This window comes from Cricetulus griseus, chromosome X (genome assembly GCF_003668045.3).
Source record: "Cricetulus griseus strain 17A/GY chromosome X, alternate assembly CriGri-PICRH-1.0, whole genome shotgun sequence".
NCBI classification, from domain to species: domain Eukaryota; kingdom Metazoa; phylum Chordata; class Mammalia; order Rodentia; family Cricetidae; genus Cricetulus; species Cricetulus griseus.
This window is the reverse complement of record NC_048604.1, coordinates 125366306-125391309: the sequence shown is the minus strand read 5'-3', so window position 1 is coordinate 125391309 and position 25004 is coordinate 125366306. Positions and strand designations below refer to the sequence as shown.

The window sequence follows — 25004 nt, the reverse complement described above, 5'->3', positions numbered from 1 at the left end:
TTTTGTAGAGCAAACAAGGGAGTGGGGACTTAACTTTGGGCTAAAACTGGGAATTAGCATCGGGAGAGGGAGTGCAACTTTGGTCATTGGAGGAGGACTTAGTGGCACAAGTTGGAACTTGTTCTCTGAAGGCAGAGATCCTGACTGGCTTTCTGGCAGGAGAAGTGAGGACAGCATCTCTAAAAGGAGAGACTAGAACTCATTTTTTCCAAGCAAACGGTGAGACTTGGTGGAGCCAATAGGGGAGGTAGCCTTTGGGAAGGAACATAAGTTGAGAGTTGAAACCTAGCACAGGGAAGACAGGACTGTAAGCCAGGTAGAGTCAGGTGTTAGCATCTGGTTTGAGGACCTCAGACTCAGTGTCTGACAGGTGAAGGTCAATGTCCACAACTCTAAACTTTAGTGTCTGAAGAGTCTGAAATTTCATGAACAAGCTGTCTGGCTCCATGGATACAAGTGGAAGCCTGAGACCCTGATCAGAACAAAAGATGTCTTTAGGATCTGGAGAGATGGCTTAGTGGCTAATATTGCAGAGGACCTGGGTTTGGTCCAGATATCTCATAATTAACCCCAGCTTCAGGGCCAATGCCTTCTGGCCTCCACAGGCACCTGCACACATGCCTCCCTATACTTAAAAAGAAATCTTTTAAAATGGAAAAAAAAAACAAAAAGAATCAAAGGATTTATCATTCATAGTAAACGCAATAGCCAGAGTATTTGTAGCATATTCAGATTGGTTTTCTACATCCCTCATCTCTGGGGGGGGTACAGATGCGTACATGTGCATGGCTGCACATGTTAGTGCTGGGTTATAGAAGAGGTGCGCTGATAGGACATTTAGTGATGTTATCATGAACAGGTTTCTGTAGATGTTACCCCATTTCCCAAGGGCACTGTCTGAGAAATGACCTGTGTAGTGTAGCCAGGGCTTTGCATTTTCGGTGTGCCTAGCCAAAAAGATGCAGACAATCTCAGGAATTTTTGCAGATTGTCATTTTTAGGAGACTGATTGAGATGCTGAGGAGATAGCTGAGTTGATAAAGTGATAGACTTATAAGGACCCAAGTTTGACCAGAACTCGCTTAAAAAGCCATGCATTGGGGGACTGGAGAGATGACTCAGTGGTTAAGAGCACTGACTGCTCTTCCAGAGATCCTGAGTTCAATTCCCAGCAACTACATGGTGGCTCACAACCATCTATAATGAGATCTGGTGCCCTCTTCTGGCCTGAAGGCATACATGCAGGCAGAACACTGTACACATTTAAAAGAGCCATACATGGTGTGTATTTATAATCTCTACACTGAGGAGTTGGAGATAGGTACCTAGCTGGTCTAGCCTACTTGGTCAGTTCTAGGCCAAGAAAGACCCTGTTGTTTTTTCCCTTCCTTTTGTTTATTTTTATGTGTACAGGTGTTTTTCCTGCATGTCTTTGCACTATGTGCATGCCTAGTGTTTGAGGAGGCCAGAAGAGGTCATTGGGTCCTCTGGAGTTACAGATGGTTGTGAGCTACCATGTGGGTGCTAGGAATTGAACCCAGGTCCTCTAAAAGAGTTTTCTTAACCACTGCACCGTCTCTACAACCCCAAGACCCTGTATTAAAACAAAAGGAAGCCTGTCAATGGTGGTGCACACCTTTAATCACAGCACTAGGGAGGCAGAGGCAGGTGGATCTCTGTGAGTTTGAGGCCAGCATAACATACAAAGCAGCTTTCAAGACAGCCAGAGCTGTTACACAGAGAAACCCTGATTTTTACTTTAGATTTCTCTACTTTATTTTGTGTGTATGAGTGTTTTGTTTGCATTTGTGTTCATGCAATGTGTGTGTGTGTGTGTGTGTGTGTGTGTGTGTGTGTGTGTGTGTGTGTGTGTGTTTCCATAGCAATCAGAAGAGGGTATCATATCCCAGGGACCTGGAGTTACAGATGATTGTGAGCTACCATGTGGGTGCCTGGAATTGAACCTGGGTCCTATGCAAGAGCAGCAAGTATTCTTAACTACTAAGACAACTCTCTGGTACTGTTCTAGTTAGCTTTAACTGTCAACTTGACACAATCTAGACTCACTTGAGAAGGGAGTCTCAACTGTGTGTTGTCTAGATCAAATTGACCCATGTGCATGTCTATGGGGGATTTCCTTGATTGTTAATTGATGTAGGAGGACCCCGCCCACTTCGAGGAATACCATTTCCTGACCAGGTGGTCCTGGACTGTACAGCAAAGCTAGCTAACTAAGCATGAGCCTGAGAGTGAACCATCAAGCAGCCTCCATGGTTTCTGCTATATCCTTGGCTATGAGTTCATTCCTGCTCAAAGGTAGTGCTGCATGGAATAGCAAGCAGTCCTGCCTTCGTATTCTTGCCTTGAGTTCCTGCCCTGACTTCCCTTCATGATGCACTGTGACCCACAAGCGTGAAATGAAACAAATACTTCCCTCTCCTAAGTAGCCTTTAGTCAGAGTGTTTTGTTGAAACAGAAAAGCAAATTAGACCAATAACTGACAGGAAAGACAGACAGTGCAGAGGCAGTAGTGTTTGCCATGGGTAGAGTTCCATCGCTAGGGAAAGGGCTGTAGTCTATGTCCCACAAGACTGTGTTTCCAGATTGCAGGTCCTAGACAGAAAAGTTGGGCTAAACTGGAGGCTTTTCCTAGAGGTCTGTTCTTCAGAATTTCTAGAATCCTTCACCATGGCCCCTAGAGCTCATTAGCCATTTCACTGTGCTCTGACCACCTTGATGGAGAAACTTGGCAGGCGAGGCACCTGTACTGGGAGAGATGCCTGTGTCGTGATTCTGCCATTAGATCATCCCTGATCACCTGAGGGTTCACAATGAAGTTCTTTTGCCCTCTTTGGAGTCATGGGTGTGTGACAACTCTGTTGCCAACTGAATTCCCCTGATTGAGGTATGGGGTTCAGAAGGAATCAAGTAGCAACCAATAATCTGAGGACAAGAGTGGGGCAAGGTAGAGGAGACAAGTCTGGTCTCCAGAGCTACCATGCTCCCTCAAAAGCCCCAAAGGGGAGGCCTTTGTGGACTGGGCTTGAACCCAGGTGTTCATAAATAACCTTGTGGAGCTGCTTCTCACAGCTCCTGACCTGTGTGTGCAGTGACTAGATCCTTAATGACATACCAAAGACTGAGAACTGAGCTAAAGCTGGACCTCCATCCAACTCCAGACTACCCGCTGGGTGGCACACACACAGGACATCTGAACAACACTGTAAACTTAGGAAACTGAATTGACATCAAAACCACAGCTGCAGGAACTTGTGGCTAGAAGCTAACTCTAGACTATCCACTGAAACAGACATATCCACATTCCTCATGTGATTTTCCACAAGTTCGGCCTCATAATGTACTATACAAAATGCCCAGGGAATATTCTAAAATTACTCAGCATACAGAAACAATGAAATGGGGAAAGATTACCAATACATGTCAAGAATGAGATCATGCAGATGTTAGAATTATCTGATAAATAATTATACAGCAGCCACTATAAAAATGATTGAAAAAGCAATCTTGAAAATTCTGAGGAGAAATATTCAAATGGGTTGAAGAGTGTAGCTCAAAGTAGAACACTTGCCTAACATGCTCAAAGCCCTACTTTGCACCCCCAGTGTTTCCAAATAGACATTATTTGAGGCAGACGGGGCACTTGGGAGACTGAGCTGGGAGCTCTTGAGTTTCATGCCTACCTGGGATACCTACCAAGACTCTGTCTGATTCATGATGCACACCTTTAATTCCAGCACTTAGGAGGCAGAGGCAGGTGGATGTTTGTGAGTTTGAAGCCAGCCTGGTCTCCACATTAAGTTCCATACCAACCACAGTTATACAGTGAGACCTCTCAAAAGCAAACCAAACCAAACCAAAAAGAAACATTAACTCTATAATTTAAAATCCATAAGGCACTCATTAAAAAATGATGTAAGATTGGAGAGATGGCTTAATAGTTAAGAGCCCTGCCAGCTTTTCCCAGAGACTAGGATTTGTTGCCAAGAAGACACATGGCAGCTCACAACTGTCTATCAATCCAGCCTCTGGGGTATCCAGTATTCTCTTCTGGCCTCCACAGGCACTAGACATGCATGAAATGCCAACACACACACACACACACACACACACACACACACACACACACACAGAGAGAGAGAGAGAGAGAGAGAGAGAGAGAGAGAGAGAGAGAGAGAGAGTGGGAGGGCAAAACACTCATACACACAAAAATTTTAAAAGAAAAAAATTGTACAAATAAATATAATGAGAATCAAGAGTCAAGTATCTGTTTAAAAATCCAAAAGAAGGGAGGGGAAAAAGAAGAATAAACAGGAAAATAGAGAAAATAGATGATAAAATCAAATATACCAGCAATTGTGCCAACTATAAAAGGTCTACATATACCAACTAAAATCCATGTTAGTAGAAGGATAAAAAGAATGATAAACTATATTCTAGGAGAAAAAGCCACTTCAAATGTAATGAGATAGGTAGTTTAAAAGCAGGTGGGTACCCTAAGAGAGACATACATAGTCCTCTGGAGAAGTGGAAAGAGACAAGATCTCCTTAGCAAATTGGGAGCATGGGGGGAGGGGAGAGGGAGCTAGGAGAAAGAGAAGGGGAGACATAAGGGAGCAGGAAGGTTGTGTAGGGGGAAGAATAGAGGAGAGCAAAATAAGAGATACCATCAGAGAGGGAGCCATTATAGGTTTAAAGAGAAATCAGGCACTAGGGAAATGTCCAGAGATCTACAAGGATGACGCCAACTAACCATCTAAGCGAAAGCGGAGTGACTACCTTAAATGCCCTCCCCTGATAATGAGATTGATGACTAAGTTATATGCCTTCCTAGAGCCTTCATCCAGCAGCTGATGGAAGTAGAAGCAGACACCCACAGCTAAACACTGAACTGAACTGGAATCCAGTTGCAGAGAAGGAGGAGTGATGAGCAAAGGGGTCAAGACCAGGCTGGTGGAACCCAGAGAAATAGCTGATCTGAACAACGGGGAGCTCTTGGTCCAGAGACTGATTACTGGGAAACCAGCATGGGACTTATCCAGACTCCATGAATGTGGGTATCAGTGAGGAGGCCTCAGAAATCTATGGATCAGTACTTATGCCTAGCATAGGAATGGACTTTGGGAGCCCATTTCACATAGAGGGATACAGGAGGGCCTAGGCCCTATCCCAAAGGATTTGACAGACTCTGAAGACCCCCCCCCCATGGAAGGCCTCACCCTTCCTGGGGAGCAGAAAGGGTATGGGATAGGTAGGGTGTTAGTGGGGGGCAGGGGAGGAGGGGAGGGAGAGGGAACTGGGATTGACATGTAAAACAATCTTGTTTCTAATTGAAATAAAAAAATGGAGAAAAAAAAGGCAGGTGGGTAGATTCCCTCACCTCTCAGCTCCTGATGCAGATACATACAATATAACGAGCACCTCAAGCTTCTGTTTCTATGTTTTTCTAGCATGATAGACTGGACACTTGAACTGTCAGTGGAAATAAACTTTTCCTGTTTAAAAACAAGTAAGACCTGGGACTGGAGAGATGGCTCAGTGGTTAAGGGCACTGACTGCTCTTCCAGAGGACCCAGGTTCAAATCTCAACACCTACATGCAACTCAATGCTGTGTATAACTGCAAGATCTGATACTCTCACACAGATATACCTGCAGGCAAAGCATATAAAATAAAAGTAAATAAATTTAAAAAATAGGTGAGACTTCAAACTGGATTTGGCCCATTTTATTTTTTAAAAAAGTAGGAACCTGGCAAGGTTGTTCAACAGGAACACTTGCTGCTCTTGAACAGGACCTAAGTTCATATCCCATTACCCACATAGAGACTCACAATCATCTGTAACTCCAGTTCCAGCAACTTTGTGCCATCTTCTTGCCTTTGTGTACCACAAAGGTACACAAACATACATGAAGGCAAAATACTCTTGTACTTATAAAAATAAAACTTTTAAAGGAAGATGGTAGAGAGTTGAAGACATGGCTTATATTGGATTTACAGTGGTGGGTAACCTTCCTAGTACACACAAGGCCCTGGCACCATATACATGCATGCAAAAGTAAGAGGTTGAAAGGTATAATAAAAGATATAAATATGAACCAAAAGAAAACTGGGCAAATTGGACCTTAGAGAAAAAATATCTCCAGGGATCAGAGAGGTGTAAATAATGAAGAAGGATCAATTCACCAAGAAGACTTACAATTGAGAAGCATATGAACCAAATGGCCCAGTGCCAAAACACACAAACCAAAAATTATCCTATCCAGTAGAGAAATAAGCAAATGAAATGTTATAGTTGTAGTTTTCTGTATCTTCCTGAGTTAGAAGAACGAGTAGACAGAATCATGGAAGGGCCAGGACCTGGAGAGATGGCTCAGTCAAAAATGTGCTGTCAAGTCTGAAGACTTGAATTTGGATCCCCAGCACCCATGTGAAAAGCACACGTGGTAGTACAACTTGCCCTGTTAACTTCAGTGCTGGGAGTGCAGAGACAGGAGACCCCTGAAGCTCCCTGGCCAGCTAGTCTAGTGAATTGATGGGCTCCAGAATTAGTGAGACACCCTGTCTCAAACAATAAGGTAGAGAGAAATCAAGAAAGACAGTTGATGGCTTGACCTCAGGCCTCCACGTGTACCTTTACATGCATATGTGAAAACCCACATGAACACATACATGGATACATGCACACACACACACACACACACAAGCAAGGACACAGAAGAACCTCCTAAATTTAATGGACATTTAGAGAACATTGTGCCCTAAACAGAATATACATTTTTCTCAAATGCATATCGATCAGTGAGATAGTCTATATGAGATAGTCTATAACTTGGCTCATAGATCCAATGAATTTCAAAGAATTGAAATCATAGAAATCATAGAATCTGTATTGTCTTTGGAATGAAGCCAGAAATCAATGTCAAAGACCATAACAGTAAACTCCCTGAGCATCTGCAAATTAAACAACACATTCTAGGGCTGGCAAGAGAGCTAGCTGTGTTTGCCAGAGAGCCTAACAACTTGAGTTTGATCCCTGAGACCCACATGGTGGAAAAAGAGAACAAACTTCTGACACTTGTCCTCTGATCTCCATGCGTGCACTGTGGCTATGCATATGTACACACACACACACACACACACACACACACACACACACACACACACACACACAATGAACAAGTAAACATGGGATGCAAATTTTAAAATGGGCTGGAGAGATGATGGCTCTATGGCTTCGTGCATTAGATAGTCTTCCAGAGGACTTGGATCCAATCCTAGCATCCGAATTTCACTCACAACCATCAGAAACTTGAATTTCAGGGATGTGACATTTTCTTCTGGCCTCTGCAGACACCAGGCATTTAATTATAGACATGTATGCAGGAAGAAACCCATAAAATAAATATAAAAATTGAATCTATTTGACAAAGAGAAAATCTAGAGTGAATATATATATATATATATATATATACATACATACATACATACATACATATATATATATATATATATGGTTTTTCGAGACAGGGTTTCTCTGTGGCTTTGGAGGCTGTCCTGGAACTAGCTCTTGTAGACCAGTCTGGTCTCAAACTCACAGAGATCTGCCTGCCTCTGCCTCCCAAGTGCTGGGATTAAAGGTGTGTGCCACCACCGCCCGGCGAAAATTAAAAATATTTAGAATTGAACAAAAATGAAAACACAAGCGGAGCACGATACAAGGCATGTAGTCCTAGCTCCTGAGGATGCTGATAATTTAGGCCACTCTGGGCAAAATAGCTAGACCTTATCTTAAAACAACTCTGGGTTCAAATTGTTTCACTGGTTAACTTTGTTGAATATTAAAAATGCAACAATAATTATATACATACTTTTCCACACACATGCAAGATCGATGTGCTCAAATTTATGAAACAGTAGTGAAAGACACTGAATAATTAGTGAGACATGCCCTGTTCGAAAATAAATGCCAAAGACCAAAGCTCTCTGAGCACTGAAAAGTATAACGATGCTGGCATGTTTAGTCTCTATTGTCAACTTGACAGAACTTAGAATAACCTAGGATATGCCTCTGGGAGTGGGTATGAGGGTGTTTTCCACTGAAGGCAGAAACCCCACCGTGAATGCAGGTGGAACCATTCCATGATCAGGGATCCCAGGCTGAACAAAAAGGAGAAACTGAGGTTTAGGTTCTAGAAAGTAGATGTAATAAGTCTCACACTCCTGCTTCCCCAGCTGAGTTTCCCCTCCCGCCATACCTTCCCTCTGTGATGAACTGTACTTGCACACTGAGCCAAAGGAAATGGCAAATTCTTTCTTGTAAGGTATTTTGTCACAGCAACAAAAAGTCACTAGTGCAGGAGCCAATTCTCTCAAATTGTCCAACAACTTTTAAAGAAATTCCAATTAACATTGGAGCATGTTTTATTCAAGGTGATCTAAGAATTTATAAATGGGCTGGTGTGCATTTCAGTGCTAGAGCACATGCTTAGCATGTATCTAAGTTCAATCCCCCAAACCCAGACATGAGTAAAATTAAATATTATTGGAGGCTATACTAACACAACTAAAACCATTCTGATGTTGGAAGCTGGTAGTGGTAGCTCATGTCTATAATCCCATTTCTCCAGAGGTGGAGGCAGAAGGACTAACAGGGGTTCAAGGTCTGCTTGGCTGACAGAGTGGTATTTTGTCTCAAAAAGAGAAACAAAACAAAGCAAAACTTAAACAAGACAGAATAAACCTGGAGAAATCACACTAACTAGTTGTATGTGTGTACGTTTGTGTGCATTGCACGTATGCGCGAGCGTGCTTGCTTGCGCATGTGCGTGCGTGCGTGTGTGTGTGTGTGTGTGTGTGTGTGTGTGTGTGTGTTATGCATAGTGGGCAAGCCCTTCACCACTGAGCTATATCCCCAGCCTGGCACTAACCAATTTTAAGGCCAATTTAAAGGGACAGAAAGAAAGAATGACAGTGGGGCACAAGTCAACTTTTCGGGGTAGTGAATAGATTCATTATTTTGCTTATGTCATTGATATGAATACATATAGCATATATATGAATGTATCATAATTTTTCATACTTTAAATACGATCAGGCTAATTATAGCTCAACAATATTACTTTAAAAATTCTTTCCAAGCTAGGCATGGTGGCATACACCTATAATCCTAGCACCTGGGAAATGGAAGCAGGATGATTAGGAGTTCAGGCCAGCCAAGTTCAAAATCAGCCTGAGCTACATGAAAGAGACCTCGTCTCAAATGAGGAGGAAGAAGGGGCTGGAGAAAAGGCTCAGTGGCTAAAAGCACTGGCTGCTCTTCCAGAGGACCTGAGTTCAATTCCCAACACCCACAGAGTGGCTCACAAACATCTGGTGCCCTCTTCTGTCTGATGCCCTCTTCTGTCGTGCAGGCATACATGCAAATAGAGCACTCATAAACATAAAATACATGAATAAATATTTTTTAAAAGGAGGAGGAGGAAGCAACAGCAACAGCAGTTAGATGGCTCAGCCAATAAAGGTGCCACCTGAGTTCAATCCCTTGCTCCCACACAATAGAAGGAAATAACTGAGTCCCATAAGTTGTTTTCTGACCGATTTGTGCATTCGTGTGCATTCACACACACACACACACACACACACACACACACACACACTCTCTCTCTCTCTCTCTCTCTCTCTCTCTCTCACACACACACACAATGAATAAATAAATGTAAAAAAAAAAACAGTAAAGAAAATTCTTTGCAATGTGATGTATTCATTTTTATATCCAGTAGGTGGCAGTAAGAACCACAGATTGTGCCACAGTGATTGAATCATGTCTTCTGGTGGAATTTTAGCTTGTACAATTACACACAGGCAGAGTCACACAATCATTATAAATCATCACCAAGTTTCAATGCATTAATTTTTTGAAGCTTTAGGTACAGCAAGTATGGAATGCAGAGAAACAATGGACACGGTCCCATTTCAACCCCAGAGCAATTTGCAGTCATCAGGCTGATAGCTGAATGACTTTTGGAATTTCTACAGGATTCTTTTTAATAGAAGACCTAGAGTATGTTATCAAAGCCACTCCTTATCTGTGAAAAATGCTCTACCTTAAGACAAACTAAGAATGTCATTCACTGTTACAATATGTTCTTAATATGCCACATCCTGGGTTTATTCCCTAGCACCCAGTCAAAATTATGAATTAAAGCTTAACCCTGCTATAATAATTAAAAAAAAGCTAGATTGAAATTTCATTGACTTAAGTCCCTTAATTCTCCAGTTGTCTTCAAAGCTTTTTCTTCTGACAGCAAGAAGGACATGCAGTTCACCCTGCATAGGAATATGGGGCAATCCCTTTGACCCCAAGACCAGTTATCTGTTGGAAAAAAAAGAATGAAACTGATGAATTATAGTCTTCAAACCATTGTTACAAAGGCTAGCATGGAGCTTATACTTGTAATGTCAGCACTTGGGAGGCTGAGGTAGGAGGGCTGCTGTGAGTGTGAGACCAGCCTGGGCTATACAGTGAGAGCTTGTCATACACAAACATCAAGCAAGTTAAGATTTAAAATAATATGTCTAGGGAATGGAGAGATGGCTTAGTGGTTAAGAACACTGACTGCTCTTCCAGAGGTCCTGAGTTCAATTCCCAGCAACCACATGGTGGCTCACAACCATCTGTAATGAGATCTGGTGCCCTCTTCTGGCCTGCAGGCATAATGCAGGTAGAACACTGTATACATGATAAATAAATACATTGAAAAAAATAATAACATGTCTAGCTACCTTTAATCACCTCTGCTTTATTTTCTATCACAAGAAAGAATTAGCTGACTAGGTATTATATGGTTCAACCAGTCATTCACATACATTCTAGTTCAATGAGCAAGCATGCACACTAACACAAAACAATTTTATCATTTTCTCACCTGTCAAGAAAAGTGTTTCTATGTTTCTACTTTTTTTAAACCTTTTTTTCATGTGCATTGGTGTTTTGCCTACATGTGTGTCTGTATGAGAGTATTGGATCCCTTGGAAGTGATGTTATAGACATTAGTGAGCTGCCATGTGGGTGCTGGGAACTCTGGAAGAGCAGCCAGTGCTCTTAATTACTGAGCCATCTCTCCAGCCCCTGTACTGTATTTTTTTAAAAAGAAGTATTGTGTTATATAGTCCAAGCTGGCTTTGAGTCCACCATCTTTATGCTTCAGTTTTTCCCAAGTGCTGAGATTAGAGGAGCTTACTGCCACAGCCAGGTTTCCACAAGAGTTTGCAACCCCAAAGTGTGCATGATTTTTTAAATCAGTGTTTGTTCTGTCACAAAAGTTGTTAAAAACCTGCATATCTTTTTACAACATCAAAACAATCAGATGATCTTACAAACACTATTGAAGCCTGAGAATACTTTAAAATAGTAGAAGTAGGCCAGACACACTGTCCTGAACTTTACATAACTTATAGTCTAGAAATAAAATAATTAAGTTTAGTGTGACTAGCTTAACATGCCAATCACATGTTTGTTTGGGAAATATGCAGAAGCACCAATCGATTATGAACATAATATCTCCCATCCTCCCCCAAATAAGACCACATCACCTTGAAAATGCCACCAGCATCAGGCTGCTTCAAAAGTCTTTCAGCATCCATCCCGTCCCTGGCACAGGTCACGTACATCTCAGAGTAATCTTTTCCTCCGAAGCAGCATGAAGTTGTCTTATCAACAGGCAACTTTACAGTTTGGAGTCTTTTCCCTAGGTCATCAAATACTTCATTTGAAATTTAGCTGCAGAGATTTGCAACATACACAACACTTCTGGACCTTTTATGAATGATAGGGATGGTCTAAGAGACCATGGAGGTCAGAATTCATCCCTTGGAAGGGGTTAATGTAGGTTTCACTCTGAACCCTCACATGACTTGGCTGCCTCAAACTCTTGTTCTAGCCTCCTGACTTCTAGGACTATAGCCACCATATTACCTGGCTCCCATCCATGCATTACCTTGTCTTCTCTGACAATTAACTTTTGGCAGAGAGACTTACTTTCATAGGAAAAGAAGCTCTGACTATAAATTTGGGGTTGTGTATTTTGTCTCCATTTCCAAAATCACCAGTTAAGACCACTAATATAACTCTAACTGTATTAGTAAGGTCGCTAGCACTGGTGTTTTCTGAACTGGCAGGGATTTTCTATTTTGCCTCCATCCTACCTGTCTCAGGATCTAGGCGAATTACTCTTCCTCCATTGTAACAGGCCACCCAAAGCTTCCCCTCAGCATCAATGCACATTCCATCTGGGATTTGTTCATCTTTCTCCATCTTGTAAACAATTCTGCGGTTGGCTGCGGTTGAAAAACAAAACCAAAACATGACAAAATAATGGGTCACACAATGCTGACAAGTGGACAGTGCACTTGCAAGCTGGTTATAAATACTGGTCACTTGGGCTTGTCTAGTGGCTGGCATGTGAACAAAGGATTTTTATCACATGATTTGGGATTGATTCACTCCCTTTGTCTTTATAAAGATATATCTGTCTAAGATTTGTAAGATTTCAGAGGAAAAGAAATGCTTTCTTTCCTCCTTTCCTCTTTTTTTTTTTCACTTCTGGAGAAATGTAGACAAGTGTCCTAGTGCTAGTCCAATAAAGCTGAATTATTCGTTTATCTAGAGACAAGGTCTCATTTTATATCTAAGGCTGGCCCAGAGCTCATTGTGCAGCCCAATCTGTCTTCAGGGTTTTAAAATAATCTTCCTGCCTCAGACTTCCGAGTACTAGGATTAGTCTTGAAGGATCAGTCAGCATGCCGTCTCAGAATTTTTAATAAAGTAGCAATAGGTAGTAGCTCTCTAAGGCTGAGCTAAACTAAAGCTTTGCAAGTCTAACTCAGACACCCTTCAGTCTGTGCTTAGATCACTATCTTAGTTACCAAAATTCCTACTTCAACCAAGCTAAAGATCTACGTGGCAGCTTAGTGGTACCATATGAACAATGCACGCACAAAACCTGGGGAGACACATTATTTTTCTTACTTGCTACAAAATCAAGAAACAATATCTAAAGGGGTTACTTCTTAATAGGGGTATTCTAAAACCCACAGGCTGCTTAGAGGAGATGCACAGGATATAAATAGTAACGCTGAAAGGTAGAGGAGGGCTGGAATGGCCCCTTAGTGCACACAACAAAGAAATGAGTTTGATCCCCAGCACCTCAAAAAAACAATGCAGAAAAACAGCCAGCTACAAAATTCAGGTCATTCCAGCAATCAGATTGAGGTAGAATGGAAAAATGTTAAAACCATGTGTAAGGAAATTGAGTAAGAATAGTCATAAAAAGAGCACTGCATACTTCAAAGAAGAGCATCTGTACTGGAATATTTTGCCCTTGATTAAATCTACATAAAGCCTTGTGACTTTTTTTCAAGTCATTTTTATGATTGGTTTTGCTCTTCCTGTCTGGCACTTTTCATCAAACAGTTTCAAGGTCTCCCTTCTAAATTCTTCTAAATAATTTCTTCCCTAGAAGTTTCCAGTTGATGGCTCATTTTACAGAACATTGATGGAACTGAACCAACCTGGAAGCACTTTTCTGTTATTTTTCCATTTCAAAGGTTGTTCATTTGCCTCTGAATACTTGCCTATGGTTAACTAAAGATCAAATAAGAATCAGGAACCAAAAATGTTCAGAGTTTTTCCCCCTTTTATCACGTTCTGTTGTATACTGTGTGCCTCTAGGCACTGTCTGATAGGGTAAGATTCTTTCTCCAGGGAGGCTCTTTCCATTGATGGAAAGAAAAAGTACAGGCCTAGCTGCAGTAGACCAGCTAAGCCCTAGTCCCAAATACCAGAGTTCGGATGTGCTGAGGACCACAGTTTGACTGGCAGCCCAGTCAAGTCTGTGTCATCATTAATTTCGAAGTTCTCTACTTGGCAAATAAAGACTTTTTCACATGGGCTGCAGGAGAGATCCCTTACCGATAACTAACATACAAAAATGATATGAGTGGTATTATAAAAATAATAAAGATGTTCGTACAGATCTGTCCTGTTTGCAGGTCATAGTCAAAGGCATCCACAGAGTAAGACAGGCTGTCAATATAGTAGAAAATCTTATGGTCCAGGGACCAATCCAAACCATTGGAGATGTCCACTTGGTCAAAGTATTTCTTTACACTGTGATCAGGAAAGAGGGAGTACAAGGACCCTTGGTGGCGCTCAAGAACTGCTGGGGCTGTTTCCTCAGCCATGGTGCCTTTGGGAAACAAAGAACATTGGCTCAGTGCCACAGTATTTATGTTAAGAGAATTTTATACAATCTCAAATTTAAACTGCCTCTTTTATATCTTTTAAAGATGGTAACTGCCTTTCTTATAATGAAGATTAAAAACCTGCCCCAAGGCTAGGTGTGGTAGCACACACCTATGATATCAACACTTTAGATCATGAGACAGGATGGTGAATTAGAAACAGCTTGGTGACTTTGAGGTCCACTTGGGCTACATAACAACCCCCTGTCTCAAACTCCTCTCTCCCTCTCTCTCTCTCTCTCTCTCTCTCTCTCTCTCACACACACACACACACACACACACACACACACACACACACACACACACAATTTAGGAATTTAGAGATATGGTTTCAAGTAAGAAGGGCTAAACATGAACTTACCTTTTCTCCTACTAAGCACAAGTATAAAACCTGAACAAAATGTACGGTATAAGCCTCCCCTGGACCTCCCCTGTAATGCTAGCACTCCGGAGGCCAAAGGAAGAAGATCAGGAGATTGAGGACAGCCCGAGATATGTAAGAATGTAACCCGTTAAAAGATATTTATGAACTCCTAGGCTCATTCTCAGCTTGTGTCACATAGATCAGATTGTAATCAGCATTGCAAAGATTTGGGGAATGGAGCTAATGGGTACAAGTTCTCTGCCCCAAATTAGGTGAGAGGTACACATGTGGAACACATCTTCCTTGTGCCTAACGCAAAGCAGGTTGGGATGACTGGCCATACTCAAATTGCTGCTTCCTGAAGTAACTATAACATGCTCTAAAGGATTTAAACTATGTTCAGGGGCTCACAACAATATTCATAACATCTAGGATATAACCTAAAATTATTTGGTGCTATATTTTGGTATCGAATGCCTCCAAATGCCCATGTGTTAAAGGCTTGTGAGATGCTGTGGGTCTTTAGGGGGTGGAGCCTATTAGAAGTCTTCCAGTCATTGGAGGCAAGACCTTTAAAGGGATTGTGGAACATGGGCAGTCTAGTCATCCTTTGCTTGCTGACTCGAGACATGTGCAATTTGCTCTACCACACATTCGCAACACAATGTGTTGTTTCACCAGAGGCCAAAAGCAATAGGATCATGGACTAGAACCTTTAAAATACGTATCACAATAGCATTTTTTTCTCTTTGTAAGTTAATAACCTCAGTTATCTCATTATTGTGATGGAAAGATAACTAATAAATTCAGCAATACAAGGGTAGATGACTCAATCAGTGTAGGAAATCAACAGATTCTGAAAATTACATGGCACAGATGTTGGAAGGTTTTGGTAAAGACTAATGCAAGTTTTATAAAACTAATTGTAAACAGTTATGGAACTCAAAATAGAACCCGTTACCCAAGTAGTAGAAGCTGTGAAGAATAACGAAACAAAACTATCGAGTGCATTGGAACAACTCAATAGCAGAAGGACATCAACAAGAGCAAAGAGTCAGTGGAGCCTCTGGCAGATCAATAGAAATCAGGTGCAGGGAAAAGCTGGGGAAAAACTTTGGAAGACAAAAAGAACAGAGCGTGTGGCCATGGGACAGCAAAAGGGCTAAAAGCTCACTGGATGCCTAGAGAAAAAGAAAAAAGGGCAGGGCCACAGGTTCTTAAAGATTACATGGCTCAAAACTCCCCAGATTGGGGAAGAGTATAGAAATTTTCAGTAGATTTTTTTTAATTTAAATTTTATTTTATTAGTTCAAATTAGGAACAAACTTGCTTCAGATGGCAATCCCTTCTCCCTCTCCCTCCCCTCCCCCTAGCCTAGCCCATCTGCCCCTAGCCATCCCCCCTCTACTCCCCAGGCAGGGTAAGGCCCTCAAAAGGGGCTCCCCAAAGTCTACCACATCATCCTGGGCCAGGCCTAGGCCCTTCCCCATGTGTCCAGGTCAAGAGAGCATCCCTTCACATGAGTTTTCAGTAGATTTAAGAAGCTGATCAAATCCAAAACGGAACAAACAGAAAGGAACCCACACCCAGACACACTGTGATCAAACTGTTGAAATCCAAAGTCAAATAAAAATACTTGAAAATGATGAAGGAAAAATATCATATTACATATGATGGGCAAAGAGGGGAGTTACAGGTTGAAAATGGCCAATTCACTAAGAATATACAGTAATTCTAAATGTTTATGTGTTTAATAGTAGAGCTTTAGCTGGGCAGTGGTAGTGCACACCTTTAATCCCAGCACTCAGGAGGCAGAGGCAGGTGGATCTCTGTGAGTTTGAGACCAGCCTGGTCTGAGTGAGTTCCAGGACAGCCTCCAAAGCTACACAGAGAAACTCTGTCTTGAACAAAAAGGAGAGCTTTAAAATACACAAAGCAAAATTTGTCATAACTGAAAAGAGGTAGAAAAATACTGAATTCTACTGGGAACAATCAATATCCTTCTATCAATGGCAGACAGAAGCTGACAAACTTTGGCAAGTGCAGTAGAAGAACAGAAAGCAGAGAGTTACTGATGCTTGCAGAGTGTTTCATCCAACAGCAGACTGATATGCATTCTTGTCACACACTTCATTCACTGAAGTCGGTATTCAGTATTCAGGGAGATGGACTCGGGTATCACATGATCTCAGAGGCCAGAGCAGACTCTGATTAGAATGAAGAAACAGGAAAGCTATTATTTCATACTTTAGTTGAAAGAAAAGGACAAAAGCTTGCAAATAGGAGAGGCAAGCTTGAGTGGCAAGAGGATGGGGTGGGTTCTCCTTCCCCGGGGAGGATGGGTCACTCAGCAGTTTCCTGCTCTCTCTAAGTCGGTTTGCTTTATGAACATTCTCCCACAGCAGCTACCTCACAGGAAGCTATTGAAGAGCATGTAAAAGGGCTAGCCTTCCTCTTTCCCTCCTTTTAGGCTGTGCTATATAGCCCACGTTGGCCTTGAACTTGCAATATTCCTGCCTCAGTTTCCTGAGTGCTAGTATAACAGGTGTATGGCATCAAGATCAGCTTCTTAATTCTTTGTCTGGCAGAAATTACTGGCACAGGGACTCTCCATGGGTTCCCATCTTTCATCTTTCAACCTGTGTTGGGTAATAGCTGTGGTTGTAAATAGTCCAACAGGGTGGGGACCAATATACAGCCAGTTTCTGAGAGCTTACCTGCCTTTTGTGGTGACAGTGAGCCACTATGGGATGGGTGTCATAGCCAACAACATGAAAAGGCAGTGTAGGGAGGGAAGACTAGAGATGGTGAATCAACTCTGGCTAATTTCCAGGGTGGCTGTGATGGGAGGTAAATGAGAAATAACTGTGATATTTTAAACTACAGTTAAAAGTCTTTTAAAGTTATATATAGTCAGATGTGGTGTTTGATGTGTGTCTACAATCCCAGCATTTGGGAGTTTCCAGCAGGAGGATTGCAAGTTCGAGGCAAGCCTTGACTGCATAGCAAGTTTGAGGGCATCCTGGGCCTCACAGTAACACTTTTTCTCAAAGCAACAAAACAAAAGAGCAGTTACTCTGAAGCAGAGGAATGCAGCCAGCAGTGCTTCAACACTGCCAATGAGGGGCAGGAGGACAGTGTGTACCTCCAGGCTGAATGCCCTGGGAAGGACAGAACATCACCTCCACATTATTCTAGCCAGGAATGTCTAACATCAAGCTAATCGCAAGGAAACATCAGACATCTACAAAATGAAGAATGTTCTATTATTAAAGAGGGTGGGTGGGACCATATTCTTTAAAAATGGCAATACCATAAAAGAGAGAGAAGGGGGGAGGGTCAAGGAGATGTTTCATATTAAGAGGATGAAAAGACAAGTAAGTACAGTATGTGATTCCAAACTGGATCCCTCACTGGAGGGGAAAATTCCATAAAGGATGTTATTTGGTTAGTTGACATAACAGGAATATAGGCTTATTGAATTTCAAACTTCCATAAGATGCTTTAGTCCCAGCACTAGGGAGGTGGAGGCAGGAGGATCTCTGTGCGTTCGAGGCCAGCCTGGTCTACAGAGCAAGTTCTAAGACAGGCGCCAAAGCCACAGAGAAACCCTGTCTCGGAAAAACAACAACAACAACAACAAAAAACATGCCATTCTCAAACTGGGCAGTGGTGTTGCCCCAGCACTTGGGAGGCAGAGGCAGGCAGATCTCTGTGAGTTCAAAGGTAGCCTGGGCTACAGAGTGAGTTGTAGGATAGGCTCCAAAGGTAGAGAGAAACCCTGTTTCAAAAAACCCTGTCTTGAAAAACCAAAAAATAAAAGGAATATGTCAGTCTCACTAGGCATGGTAGCACATATTTCTAATCTCAGAACTCAGAAGGCAGAAGCAGGTGTACTATGTGAGTTTAAGGTCAGCCTGGTGGTACATAGCAAGTTCCAGGCTGGGAAAGGTTGCATAGTAAGAAAGACCCTGTCCCAGGAAAAAAAAAGCCATTTCCTTAGAGAACACACACACACACACACAAATGATTCTGCAGAGAAATAAGTTTAGATAGAGTACATATTGAAACAAGAACAAAATGTTTATAAGTAACTAATCTAGGTAAGGATATATACATGTATCTGTGTGTGTGTTCATTATATAGTATTACTTATTGTGGTAGAACACTCATCTAGCATATATACATCTTTTGTTCCATCCCACAGCACCACACACACAGAGCAAGATTCAAACACAACAAATAGGGGCAAAAGAGAAAGAAATCATACCAGCAAAGTATCTCCCAGCAGGATCCACCTTCCCATCATTGAATCGATTGTTTGTCTTCTCTTTATCCACTGTAGCTAGGACAGATACTGATTGATTTTCCCAGTTCAAAGCACAAAACTTGGTCCCAATGGTGGCAACATAGCCCCCCAACTGCCGAAGTGCCACTGAGCTGACTGGGGCATCTGCAGAGGAAAAGGCAATACCTAGAAGGTAGTAAGCACTCTGGTGGTCCAGCACAGACATCATTGTGTCATGTAACATCTCTTAGGAAGGGGTCTAGTGATTCTAATGGTACCAAGATGTTGATTGACCATGTAGCTGAAGGTAGCTTCAATCTATAGGTTCTCTTGCCTCCACCTTTTGAATGCTAGTATTATAGGTGTACACTGCATATCTAGTTCATACCATTTTCAAAGGGTCCTATTTTATTATACTTAATTCCAAATTGCTTCTCATTTCTCAAATATTCTTTGAAAGTCTGCATGGTAAAAATAATACAATTGTATATGCAATGAAATACAATCTTTATAACTCTTTAATATATTCCTATATTTTTTATTTTAATACTTTAGCTTTTCTGGTTTTAGTATTCTTTCCTGTATTAAAAAAAACATTTTAAGTGGGGAGAGTTTAGCATGGTGAGTATCACAGGAAATACATTTATCTGAGTTTATTTAGAATCATTTCCTAAGCACCTCATCAAAGCTAAAAGCTCTTAGCTCAAAGCCCTGCTCAGAAGTTGACTCAAGTCCTTGGGGGCCCTGAGAATATGCAAGACCCTATAAGGAAGGTCATGCTCTTAACAAGGAATCTAAGCCTGACATGTCTCCTGGTAGTTTAGCTTTCTAAGCTCCTGCTAGCACACAGACCCTTTGCAAGACTCAGAGGCTTTGCAGATTAGGGGGAGGAATTTGGTGAATGCTGGGAATGAGGGACTGGGGGAGGCAGAGGCAGAAGCATTCTGCTTGGAGCTAGCTAGAAACACGTTGATAGGTAAATTAGAAGCTGCTCCAGGTGGAACCTGTGAGTTCCACATTACTCAGCAAGTCTGATGATCTGAGTTCAATCCCCCAAAACTCCCCAAAGCTGTCCTCTGACTTGCACACATGGTGGAAGGAGCAAACCTACTCCTGCAAGTTCTTGTCTGACCTCCGCATGTGTGCCATGGAACCAGAGCACCCCCACACATACAAAATCAATTTTTTCAAAGAAATCTGCTTTTAGTCTGGGAACAGAGCTTGTGGTATGCACACGTCCTGGGTTCAGTCTCTAGCACCAGGGAAAACAAGCTTTAAACTCACAGTTGGATTCATGGGAAGAGATAGCAGAAACCAGAAATTCCTGTAATCTTAGGAAAATCCTGCTATCTTCTTCCCATGAATCCAATAACAAAAACAGAAACTTATTTGTCTACTGATAATCACACCAGGCCCATTGCCTTGAGCCACAGAAAACCCTAGAAACTCCTCTGAAATCACAAAGCTCTCTTGGGAACCTTGTCAGTAAGCTCACATTTGTGCAGTGTGTAAACAGTCCTGGTTGATGCTTTTGAAGCCTAGGAACTCTTCTTTTCACAAAGAAGTAATACATCTGTTGCTGTTGTTATACTGTTGCTTTTTTTTAAACTGAGGTCTTGGCCTAACCAGAGTAGATAGCTTTTGCCATGCCACTAATGAAGCCTTTGCTGTGAATGATGTTATCTGAAGGCGATCAAGAAAAAGACACTATAGGGCCTCAGCATCAAAACAAAGCCAGGGCACTGGAGATATAGTTTCGAGGTAGAGAACTTGCTGAGCATGCCTGAGGCTCAGGGTTCCATCCCCAGCATCACAAAATAAAAAGAAGTTGGGAATGCTGTGCTCCATGGAAGAGGATGAGAAAAGTATTGATGATCCATCATTGGGTTCAAGTGGGAACAACACATGAATCACAGACACAGAGAACATGACAACCCGAAAGGTTTCAAAGCATTTTCAGTCAGGCTTTAACAAGAAGGACCCAGGGCAATGATGCCCCTCTCACCTCCCCCACCTCCCTCTGGGAAAAGATGGCTAACTTCGAGGAAAGGAGCTCAGCTTTCATTCTTACCCACAGCCACTCGCTGCACTCGCTTGCTCAGTGAATCCCATAGACAAACCTTCTTTGCAGGGATGTCTACAAACAGCAGAGAGTTAGATGCTCCCTCCCACACCGGAGACTCCCCACACCTGCAGTTCTCCCGTAAAACACATTCAATCTTGATGGAAGACATGGTTGCAGGAAAAGCCTATTAAAGGTAACAATAAATGAAAGGCAATTACATGGAGCAGATTCAGCACAAGACACAGTACAGTTGGTAGATACTACAGTTTTCACAAATTGCAGGTTAATGGCAATCCTGCACTGAGCAATTCTATCTGCACCAGGTTTCCAACAGCTCAGACAGTACTTAGAATTTTGAGCAATAAAGTATGTTTTTTAGTTAAGGGATGCACAGTAGCATTTCTGTCCATTGTAAATGTAACTTTTGTATGCACCAGGAAGACAAAAAATCTGTTATTTGTTTTATTATAAAATTAATTTTATCAAAGCAGTCTGGGACCAAATCTGAAATCTGCTAGTGGTATTCCAGTGTTGGATCAGAAGAGAAAGGTGAGTGTATTTTCCCCCACCCCCAATCAGCAAGGTGTGCAGCATGCCAGGAGGTGGTGTGTAGGAATAAGAAGAAAGGGTTGACAGGACAGGACATGAGACATCTCCAGTCAACTTACCAGTGAAGGTTTTTTCAAGCTACCTTTAAAATAGAACAGAAAGGAAGCCCTCTGCCACCCACACCTTGGAGGTAATAACTCGCAAGACTACCAATCAGTCCGTGCCCTTTATGCCAGCTCCCTGACCTCCAAGGGGCGGGCAGCTCCCTCATTGGTGGCCCCTCTGGGTGTCTGCAGGTCACCTTTTTATGTTGTCACCCTCCCCTCATCCATTGATGCTATTGATCTCCTTGGGGCTAGCCAGTTTTAGATATGTGTTCATCAGCGATAATATACTGAATTAACAGCCACAGGTTTGGTGCGTGCCTGGGTAGAACAATTTCCTAGCCTGTACTAAGACCTGGGGTTAATACTTAGCATCATCCCTACCTCCCCCGCCCCTCCCCCCAAAAAAACTATGTCCATTTTCCAATTCAGACAAAAGCAGATATGAAGGGCATTCTCCCTGGTGTGTGTATATTTTGTAGTGGAAGTGCTGGGGATAGAACCAGGACGTGGAATGCACTCTGCTACAGATCTCCACCTCCAGCTCCACCATGTGTTGAATGGATTCACAGCTAGCTCCCCTAGTTGAATCTGGCCTTCTTGAGGCCAGTTTGGCGGGGAGCCTTGAGCCCCACAGGCAAAGAACATTCTCTGCTTGGACTTTAGGCCAAAGACTGTGACCAGTGAACTGGGAGAAATAAAAAAAGAAAAATTATCAGAAAAATGGAGATCAGTGGAGAATTCTCCCTGGAAGGAGCAGGGAACTTTGCTCGGCAAGTCTGCTTGGCTAGGCCTTAGTGCTGATGGAAATTGCCTGCACCTTCACGCGCCTCCCACGTGTCTGCCTGCTTTGAACTAAGCGGTCCTATGCATGGGTAGGCAAATACAAGGCTGGTGGGGGGGAGTTTTGGTTTAATGTTTCCTTCAATAAATTGCATGTTTTTGGAAACACAGCACAGACCTGTCTCACACTGTAGCATTTGCCATGTTCATTGGCTGTTAAAAATTGGCCCAGGCTCCAAAGGGCTTTCGTGCTATCAATCTTAGATAAGCCCCAAGATCAGACGTGGGACTTTTGCAATAGCATTTTTAACCCCACAGTCTGTCTGTCCTGCAAGCAATGTGTGTGTGGAGGGGGGAGGGGCAGTGCTGCCAAATGACCCATTTCTGCCCCGAGTGGGAGGGTGCATTCTGGCTGCAAACTAGTGGCTTGGGCAGGGGTGGGGGAAGGGTGGTGGTAAAGGACTGCTGTCAGGGGTCCCCGCTGCACGTGGAGTACCTGTGCCAACCGGGGTTCTTCGCATAAGCTGGTAGCGCTGCTGCAGCCTCCCGGGGTTGGGGAGAGCTCTGGGAAGCTGAATGTCACCGAGTCTGCCTAGCTCCTGGCACGGCTCTCCGGCTGGTCACAGGGCAGTCTCTGCCTCGGGTTGGGAGACTGGGGTGGTTGAATCTAGCTTGCCGGTCGCCTGGGAATCTAGTTTCCTTGTCTTCTCCACTAATGCTGTTCTGGCCTGGATATTCACGGGTCTAGTGTGACTGCGCAGGCGACTCAAAGGTCAGGCAGAGAACCTTGGGAAGGGGAAAAAACTCGCCAGGGCCACAGAGGCCAGGTAGGTGGATAGCAGCAGGTCTGAGGACTAGCAGACCCCTGAGGGCTCACCCTTCTCGCTCCTGGCACTCAAGCTGTCCCTTCATCTCCTACAGCAACTGAAAGCTCCCGACTGAATCCACCCTGGGCAGGCGTGAGAAGCTGCAGGGGTACAGCAAATGTAAACTTTGGAGTTTGGACAGCGATCTAAAGTTAATCTCTTAGTTCAACAAACAGAAAGAAGTTGTTAAAATGCCTAAGGGATTGGGACAGGATCTGGTTAAACACAAATAGGTTAAAAAGGAAAGAACAAAGCGGTTAAACAAACCCCTTCGTCTCCCTAGCTGGGAAGACCTTGGTGGCAGCAGGCCAACACTTGCAAAATAATTTTGGAAGGGGAAGAAAAATGACTTTATTTGATATGGTTTAAAAATCACACGGAATGAATGCTCCTAAACAGCGTTAGCTTTACAGTCCCTACTGAGAGCCACGCATAGCTCCACTCTTCTCCAGAACACCCCTGAATTTGGGCAGGTGCTAGAACTCAGTATAGTGCTCACGTGGTATACCTGCAAGTTTCGAGGGCACTTTCATGATTTCTCTTCCCTTCATCTTTGTAGGGTTGGGGTGAAACTCAGGGCCACCCACCTCAAGGTGTTCTACCACTGATCCATACCCTTTGCCTCTAGTGGTGGTGGTGACACATGCCTTTAATCCCAGGAGGCAGAGGCAGGGGTAGGTAGATCTCTGTGAGTTCAATGCCAGCTTGGTCTACAAAGCGAGTTCCAGGACAGGTTCCAAAACTACACAGAGAAACACTGTCTTGAACCCCACACACACAAAAAAAAGGAAGAAAGAAAGAAAAAAGAAATTGTTGCTTGACAGTGTCATTGTGTATCACCAACCCCAAATCAAAACTCGCCCCCCATTTCTTTTCTTTTGAGACAGTCTCAGGTAGCCTGGGCTGACCTTAAGCTAGTTATGTAGGTGAGAATAGCCTTGAATCCTCCTGCCTCTGTCCCACTTTTTCTTTTTCTATAAAAGTTTATTTTTCTGTGTGTGAGTGGTTTGCTTGCATGTATATAAGTGCATGCATACATGCCTGGTGCCTGTGGAGGACAGAGGAGGGTGTGGATCGGGTGCTGGATGGGGTGCTGGGCATATAATCCTAGCACTCCAGAGGTGGAAGTCGGAGGTCACTGAAAGTTCAAGGACAGCCTGGTTTACCTGAGGGTTTCCAAGCCAGCCGTGGATGTATAATGAGATCATTTTAGAAGTTCAAAGTTAACACAGGGGCTGGGGAGATGACTTATTTGTTAAAGCCCTCACTGCTCGAGCATGAGGACCCAAGTTTGGATTCCCAGCACCTACTGAAGAGACCTGCTGTAGCTCTCGTCCTCACATCTGTAACTCTGGAGCAGAGAACAGAGCATCGCTGGCCGGCTAGCCTAGCTAAGTTGGTGAATTCAGTGTCCAGGATCCATATGGTGGAAGGCAAGAACAGACTCCCACAAATTTCCCTCTGACTTACACACACAGACTATGACATAAAGCATAAATAAATAAATAAATAAATAAATAAATAAATATAGCTAAAAATAAAGCATCTAGTCTTGTACTCAAGATTTGTGTACTTTATTGTATGTATATTTTCTAATGTTGCCTATCCTGAAAATACTGTCCCATTTTTTGCCTTCTGAAGTATGCTAAAATCCTCTGACACA

General features: G+C 42.8%; 1 protein-coding gene across 2 annotated transcripts; it reads right to left on the bottom strand.

Moving 5' to 3' along the window:
- Window positions 1-10342: 10342 nt before the first annotated feature.
- Rgn (regucalcin) lies at window positions 10343-21208 on the bottom strand. 2 transcript variants are annotated; one of them, XM_035450285.1, is made up of 6 exons: window positions 21046-21208; window positions 18957-19139; window positions 14052-14267; window positions 12226-12357; window positions 11614-11768; window positions 10343-10393 (listed from the first exon to the last, which is right to left on the bottom strand). In XM_035450285.1, exons 1-6 carry the CDS (start codon window positions 21206-21208, stop codon window positions 10343-10345), a joined length of 900 nt encoding a protein of 299 aa, XP_035306176.1. The 2 variants fall into 2 exon arrangements, with proteins under 2 accessions (XP_035306176.1, XP_035306177.1); XM_035450286.1 differs by lacking the exon at window positions 14052-14267.
- Window positions 21209-25004: the final 3796 nt, after the last annotated feature.

Bases quoted from the DNA above. Each gene is read 5' to 3' on its own strand.
- Rgn (XM_035450285.1), bottom strand. From the start codon at position 21,208: ATGTCTTCCATCAAGATTGAATGTGTTTTACGGGAGAACTGCAGGTGT. The intron at 19,140-21,045 runs GTAAGAATGAAA...TTTCCTCTGCAG, and splicing joins AGTGCAGCGAGTGGCTGTGG to ATGCCCCAGTCAGCTCAGTG. The intron at 10,394-11,613 runs GTGATGTGGTCT...TTTTTCCAACAG, and splicing joins ATGCTGGTGGCATTTTCAAG to ATAACTGGTCTTGGGGTCAA.